Genomic DNA, 7,724 nt, shown 5'->3' on the forward strand with positions numbered 1-7,724 from the left:
CAGTGGAACAACCCGTTGATGTGGTGACAGTTTTGGTGTAGCAGGATCTTCTCCAGGCACTACTTACAGAAGTTGTCAGCAAATCCATAAATTTTCAGTAATGCTAGCGTTTGCATTATTACTGCAGTGCACGGGGCGGGGCCTGCATTTTCAAAATTATCTTGCTTGATGTCATTTGACTTCTCAAATGGTTGCAGTACTTCTTTGCAGAAGTGGTGATCAGGACTCTCATCTGAAAAAACAAAGGCAGGACGTTCTGATTGACATGTCTCGGGTATGTCAATGGTACTTGAAAGCATCTCCTTGCATGCAGTAGGGAGATAATCCTTGATATTTATTCTCTGATGAGGTCTTCAGAATACTGTTGATTGAAATTTTATGCTTCGGTGGGTCCTGATACGAGGCTTTTCCTTCTAGCGCTTTTTCTACCTTTTCCTTGAATTTTTTGTCCTCCTGTAGAAATTGTACAGAATGTTCATGCTGTTCCAGGAGGGTTTCTATTTGCTGATAAAGCTGTCCCGAAGCTTCGGCCTCGTTTGCAATTACCTGCAGTTTCTCCAGTTTTGTAGAATAGTCATGGTGTAACTTGGCTTGCAGTTCAGCCATTCGGTACCATATGCCCTTCAGCAAACCCATTCCAACTGTGTCAATCATTACCTTGGTGTCTGTAACACCAGCTGTTAGCTCATTGATTAGCTTTTCAGTTTCCTGTGTGAAATAAATTAATGAAAAGTTATGTATTGCATCAAACCATGTCTCCAAGTCGTGTTCAGAATAGGTAAATGCACTTTTAACTTCCAAAAAGTATGATATGTAGATATACATTATAGGCTCTGTACTCTTTACAATTTTGGCAGCTGTTAGTGCTTGAAGCCAATTGAAAATATAAATAATCATAAATGCATTTTGAACCGTTTTGCTATTTTGTCTCTAGGTTTGCAAGTTACCTGAACTGCAGGGTGCTTTGCAAAATGGATCTCTTAAATTCTTTTCTGGGGAATGTGATTTGTTTTCTTTAGGAAGCTTTGGCAACTGTGCACTGTGCTCAAGCCTTTGTGGAGATTGCACCAAGGTGAGCAGAGGAGGGGACTAGCAGTCAGCTCACTGAGAGAAACTGTATAATTTGTGTGGGTTTGCATGGTTTTTTCAGGCAAGATATAGCCTATTTGCTCTTCCTGTACTGAGAATGAAATAGCTACTGGTAGTTCCGTAACCCTTTCACTGGGGGAGCTGGGAGTAAAGCTCGGCTGCAGCTTTGCCACGGTTAGTGCATCAGCGGAGTCACATGAGAGACAGCAGCACTTCTGGGAAAATGGGATCCCTTGCGGATCAGCGAGGCGGGAGTGGAGTAGAGTGTTAACTGCACTGACCAAGACATGAGCGTCTCCAGGTGATCTCTGCATGTCTTTCTCTCAAAGAATAAGCCACCTACTTTGAGACTTAGGAACTATTCGAACACAAGATACCTTTGGATGGAGATAAGAGTAGTGAGGTGCCAGCTTTTTCCACCAGCTCTTAAGTGCCCCCTTGCAAGCCCACTTACCTAGTAAAGACATTGGTCGGAAGGTATTCTACAGGAATACTTGTGCGCTGTACATGTATTACTACAAGTATTTGGGATGGCAGATTGCATGTGCTGCATGTTCTTTGCAGAGAACAGCAGTTAAAATTTGCAAGCCCACATCCAGTAATATACCTTAGTATGTTTCTTCATCTACTTAATGAATGTTAACAAATTTTGAAGATGTGAGAAAAGCTTTGGTATTCAAAACTCGTGTTATACCTAGGTGAACAAAAGACAAAGAGCCAGTTTGGCCAGGGCTGTAACACAATCTAAGTAAGGATTAAAATACGTTCTTATTCTCTTCCTGCTAAGCCATTTTATCTTGTATGTCCTAAGCCCCTCTTGAAAATCTACAAATTGACTGCCTACTATTGGAATCAAAATGCAGCTCACTAATCTTCTATCAAACATCCAGGGTTCATGTGATTTTCTTAGTATCATCTCGAATGAGTCACTTGTACCTTCCTAGCTTCTTCAGATTTCTTATGAACTAAGTGTAATTTTTTTATAAATGTTTTTTTCCTTGCATTGTAAGCTTCTGGTATTTTTGCAACATTGTGGTCCTCGTGTTTTCCAAAGAGTTTCCAGATTGCATGTATTGGCTTATCATCAGTCAGACACATCTGAGGGAGAAAAAATACACAAGGAGAGTTAGTATCTATGTATAATCCAAGTAATTTGTTGGTCTGTCTGTTCTTAGACACTGTTAGAAGTGCCAAAACTGAGTATTGCTGGTGAAGCTGCAGTGTGTGTCTTCCAAACCAAAATTGCTCTTACGCTGTGTTTGTTCTGTTGGCATTTGCAGTACATGATACGAATTTTGCCAAACCACATGTCTTTTAGTTGCTGAGAAAAAAAAAGTGTATGTCGTGAATTTTGATATCAGATGGTATAGGGAAGTTTCACATTCAATAAACCATATTATTGGACCTTACAGCACACACAGGATTATGTATTTTGCATCTTGGTGATACGTAGTGCTAGATACCCCACTGGTGATGGGGGATAGTGGAAACTGATGCATAACTGCAGGTGAAGATACAGTCTTTACCCAGAAAACTTATGAATGATGGAGGTAAGTGATATCTGCAGGAAGATAAATACATCTTTTTTCCGATATTTGTAATTTTGTTTCCATGTTAGTACAGTCACACACACATACACTAGCACACACAAACCGAGATGATTTACAGAATGGAGAGAACTCCGATTTATGGCTTAGTTCAGGAGATGCTTTTCGTGCCTGAATGATGAAGGCACACATCTGCGTGGGACGCAATGAGCAGTGGCTTCACTAGTGGAACAGGAGGAGATACTGAAATGGCATTGTAAGACTGAAGGGCAGTCAGATGTAGTTTTGCCTACAAAAAATTTGGAATGTGTGAATGAGGGGCTTGAGTGAGGTGCAGTGAAATGGGGAGCCAGTGGGAGAATTCAAAGAGGAGATGCAGTTTTCAAAGACAAATGGACAATATGCATCCACAATGTGTCTAAAAAGTGATGACTAATCACCATCTGTGGCACTGGGTCTTCCAGTCCGTAGAATGAACGAAGGTTTTTTTGTGTCTTTGAGCTATTTATGATTATTTATGGTGTCACTTTCTCTAGTAAGTGCTGGTGTAGGAATGGCAGAGAATGATTGAACTCCTTGAGGAATGAGAGCTTGGACCTCTCAGAGGATTGATTTCAGTGGGACTACTCATGTGCTTACTTCTAGCTGTGCTTCTGTGGCTTTTGCAGCTAGCTTCATCAGTGGATTCTTGGGAAATTGCGTATTCAGTATGAATAAGGGAAGGAAACTGGTCCTTTTTAGTCATTTTAGCACAGTACTTAGAAAAGGCAAAGAAGATACTTATCTTACACCACTTGGTCAGGTTCAATAAGAATAGTTTTAGTTCTGCCGTTAGCCTAAAAGGCTGAGCATGACTTTTAAAAAGGTTACAGTTCTTTTGAAGTTTATGAAGCTCTTGCTAGTGGCTGCAGAAAATCCCCTATTAGTGGGATGGACAAAAATATTCTGGGTAAGAAATCCTTATCAATATTCAGTATTATCTCATTTTTATTTTAATTTTAGAATAAATTTCTATATCTTAATATTATATAATCTGTTATTATAATAACTTTGCTATATGTGAGAACTTTGAAGTATTGATCATCCACTAGGATTTCCAATAAATACATTTTGGACTTAGTAGGGACTTAGCACTTACAGAATAGAAAGTGTGCAGATTACTAAAATGAAAAGGGATAGATAAAAATTCATACCAAATTCATGTTTTCTCCATGTTCTTCACAGATTTGGGTCAACTGTCTTTTCTCCTGAGTACAGATTTTTTCAAGCTCATATTTAAATTTCTCCAGTATAGTTTCAACTAAACTATTTCGTAGTTGGCCAACAATTCCTCTGCCCCTCAAATAAATGACCTACAAAGGAAAAAAATAGTAAAATAGTTTGAGTGATACAGGAACGCTTTGTTTCTCTGATAATTCAGTGTAATGTAGAAAAAATATGTCATTTTTATTTAGTTGATATTTACATTAATAAGATTTGAACCGTGGTGAAATATTGCAGAAGTACCTAGGCAGCCAGTTCATTCAAACATGTATTTTGTAACTTGAAGGCTCGTGAGCATCACTCACCCGTACTTTGCCTCTGAGTGTAGGAAGTTTATTCTAAACAAACGGGAATTGCATTGTTTAGTCTGAAATCAGAATTCAGCAAATCAAGTAGAGAGATCTTATAGTTTCTGTTAACGGGTAAAAAGTGTATTTTTTTTTAAATATTCAGAGGCATGTCATGAAGGCATTACGAGAATCCAGTCCTGAACCTTTCACTCCCTCAAGTCAGTAAATTTACTTGCATGCGAGATAGGCAATATGGATGTCTTCAGTTTTCACTGAATTAAGGTTTTGCTTCCATAAAGACTATGAGAAGGTTTTAAAATGCTGTGTATTAGCATTTGGTGGCAGAATCTATCCCTAAGAAAAGCCTTCACAGTGGACTTGACATTTACAGAAGTCTGTAAAATATGGATATTAAAATAAGTATGTTCCAAATGTCAAGAAAATCTGCTGATTCACTGACGTAATGAACTTGCAACCTGTCAAACCGGGAAACAATAGTAAGCAAATATCTTGTTTAGTCAGAGTCCTAGAAAATATCTAATTTAAAGAAGATAGCATTTAGCACTTGCACATTTTTCCTCCACCAGGAATCTAAGGATTCTGAGGCCAGGTTGCAGTGCAGCAGCAGTGTGTTCAGGGACCAGAAATGCAGATGCCACACTACTAAAAACATGGGAGTGATTGCAAACAACCTGTTCCGTTCACTACAAATAAGATGTGGCGTGTTACTCCTTCTGAGAGCTGTTGTCCTCCAGCAAAGAGATGGGGCATACCTGCCACTTCAAATTAAAACAAAAGTCTCCTAACTACGAGATGTGGCACCTGCCCAGCTTCCACAGAGAACGTAGGATCGCTCCTCCTTACCTTCCTGCACAGGGGGCAGTGGAACAACCCGTTGATGTGGTGACAGTTTTGGTGTAGCAGGATCTTCTCCAGGCACTGCTTACAGAAGTTGTGTGCGCCGGACAGGACCAGGACGGGGGGCGTGAACAGCTCCGGACAGACGGGGCATGACAGTTTCTGTCTCAAGGTTTCCATGGTGGTGGTTCACCACATGAGGAAGACCCTTTCTTGACAGCTGCCAGAGCAGCCCTCTCTGCTGCCACCGGACTTCTAGAACCAGCTCCAATCTCTGTCATAACATCTCCGTGGCAGCGGCAGTTTCCTTCTCCGAGATGCTGACAGATCTCCTGCATCTCTGATCCCACCCACCAGGACGTTCTCCTTTCTGCTGGAACACCTCGGTCTCAATTGAAGTACGCTCTGGGGTGATTAACGCTCAGAGATGTTGAAACAATCCAGCATCTCTTCCTCTAATTAGAAGAGTTTTGCATCTCAACACAAGGGAAGTTCCTTGTGGTGGTAAATTATTTTATTTCCTGTAATTTTTCATTTAGAATGGCGTCTTTTGTTTTTGTTCACTCAATTCAGTTCACATTTTCATTACCTCGTGCTGAAAGCTTCTTCAAAAAGTCAGCCTACGCCTTGTTAGCGATATTCCTTTTGTTATCATTAACGTCTTTAAAATGCATTTTTTAGAGAATGGAAGAACTCAACGACGTCGAAAGCTAACATGGCGTCTGTTTGAGGAACATTCAAGTAACTGCTTTCTGCCAGGTACTGACATATGTTCAAGGCTTCCGTGTCCAGTGTTGAAAGCCTCTGACAGGCATAACCCCTTGCTGTCAGTAAGGCTTGTGTAGTTATCAGGACAGTAGCATTTGGCTCGCTGCTTTTAGACAGGGATCTAGAAACCACAAAAGACATTTCTCATCCACTGTTAAATATATCGTGTATATATTATATATGAGAGTTAACAGACTGAAAGAAATCAAGGTAACTGGACAAGCATAATCCTAAACAGGTGGATAAGGGTGCACGTGCACACCCACATGCTGATCAGACGTTGCCCTTTGGCATGTTAATACCTGGTTGTCATAGCAATTATGTTCCCTCTTTTGTTATCTCCAGCCCACCCATAGCGATCTGTGGACATGATTGCAACTTTGGTTGGGGCAGAGCTGGTCGGTACTGTGCTCGGCTTCCTTGGGATATTCCTACTCCATGGGAATGAAGATTTGGCATTCAGGTCTTAGCCGTACAAACATTTTCTTATGTGTAGCAAATCTCTCTCAACTAGCTAGGAATTAGGAGTGCAGCCAGCAGACTTCAGTCCAGTAGTTGGGAGAGTTATTTTCCCCCATCTTTCTGATTCGAGACCTTTCCCAGAGAAAGCAAGAGGAATAAATGGGGGGTATTACGCTAGGAATTGAAGACAAAATGTCTGCTTGAATGTTCAGTCCGATTGTAGCGTGGTGAGAGTTTTCTAATCACCGGTACATTTAGAAAATAATTTGTAATTCCTGTTGTTTCACCAGCAGCCTGTCGCTGTTCTTATCTCTACTCCTTCTCCTTTTCCCGTAACCTTTGTGTCCTGCGAGTTGTGTTGCGTGGTGCAGACTAGCAGAGGGTGCTGGGAGGAGGTGAAGAAGGCTCTGTAACGGAGATGGGATGCGCCCGAGTGAAAACAGGAGTATCAACAGGAGCGCGTGGAAACCCTGCGTGGGAAGTACCGCGTTGTTTTCAACATGTATTGCAGTCAGCCGGTGTCACTGCCAACACTGAATGCTTTTTTGGTTTCATGTTACTGTGTAGAACATGCCCTTCAGATCTTTTGCACTCTAAATTAGTATGTTGATACAGAGTAAGTTTGTTTACTCTCAGTAGAGCCCTTTTCTTGGTCATCAGTGGGGTTGCCATGCAGCCAGGGGCCAGGGTTGAAGGAGGATCGCTGGCCGCTTAGGCTGCGGGGACAGGACACCTCGGCTCCATCCTCATTTTGATTGTGATTTGCAATGGGCATTGTGCAGGCATTTTACATGAACTGGCCTCCATTTATTCATCTTGAGCGTAAATGCGATAATGTACTGAAAAGTGGTTTTCTTATTACTTTAACTGTTGTAATATTTGAGATACTGCATACCCGTTATAATCCAAGTACTTTGATCAAAAGATGTCTGAAGTCAGCAAAAAGATGTATTGATAGTGGATGTTGTTCTGTTCCTAAGTGCAGATAGTATAGAAATAGAAAGTGCTCTCAGAAATAAAAAGTGATATATTCACAGTGTGGGGTTTAATATATTATCTTTCCTGAAATAGAGCTATTTATCTGTTCCAGAGTATGGTATTTCTTCATTCATTGTCTTTCCCATTTCAGTCATTGGAAGCCAGTTACTACCTGCGTGCAAATGATATTACAATTATCAATGAAACTGGTAGCATAAATTGCGATAGGACGACAACCACCATTTTTTCTTTAATCTTATGGGAAGAAATCCTAAATATCGTTAAAGAAAAGTCTTTTTGAGTAGGGTGGGTCGCTGCACATCAGGCAGGAGATCATCCAGCTCACGTTTGGAACAATCAGGTAGACTCACTGGCCCGTTTGGCAGGGGTCACCATAGAGGGTGAAGGAGAAAAACTGGGAACATATGTTAGAATGGCTACATGTTAAACGAGGCCACTGTGAAGTAAA

General features: G+C 40.9%; 1 protein-coding gene across 1 annotated transcript; it reads right to left on the bottom strand.

The window, feature by feature from the left end:
• Positions 1-546: 546 nt before the first annotated feature.
• LOC104078276 (probable E3 ubiquitin-protein ligase MID2) lies at positions 547-5,227 on the bottom strand (the record flags this gene model as incomplete). The annotated part of the gene is made up of 4 exons (XM_009579841.1): positions 5,054-5,227; positions 3,830-3,988; positions 2,026-2,187; positions 547-708 (listed from the first exon to the last, which is right to left on the bottom strand). Coding segments are annotated over exons 1-4 (657 nt in total), but the record flags the coding sequence as incomplete, so codon positions are not given.
• Positions 5,228-7,724: the final 2,497 nt, after the last annotated feature.

The sequence above is a fragment of the Fulmarus glacialis genome, unplaced genomic scaffold, assembly GCF_000690835.1.
Source record: "Fulmarus glacialis isolate BGI_N327 unplaced genomic scaffold, ASM69083v1 scaffold25656, whole genome shotgun sequence".
NCBI classification, from domain to species: Eukaryota; Metazoa; Chordata; class Aves; order Procellariiformes; family Procellariidae; genus Fulmarus; species Fulmarus glacialis.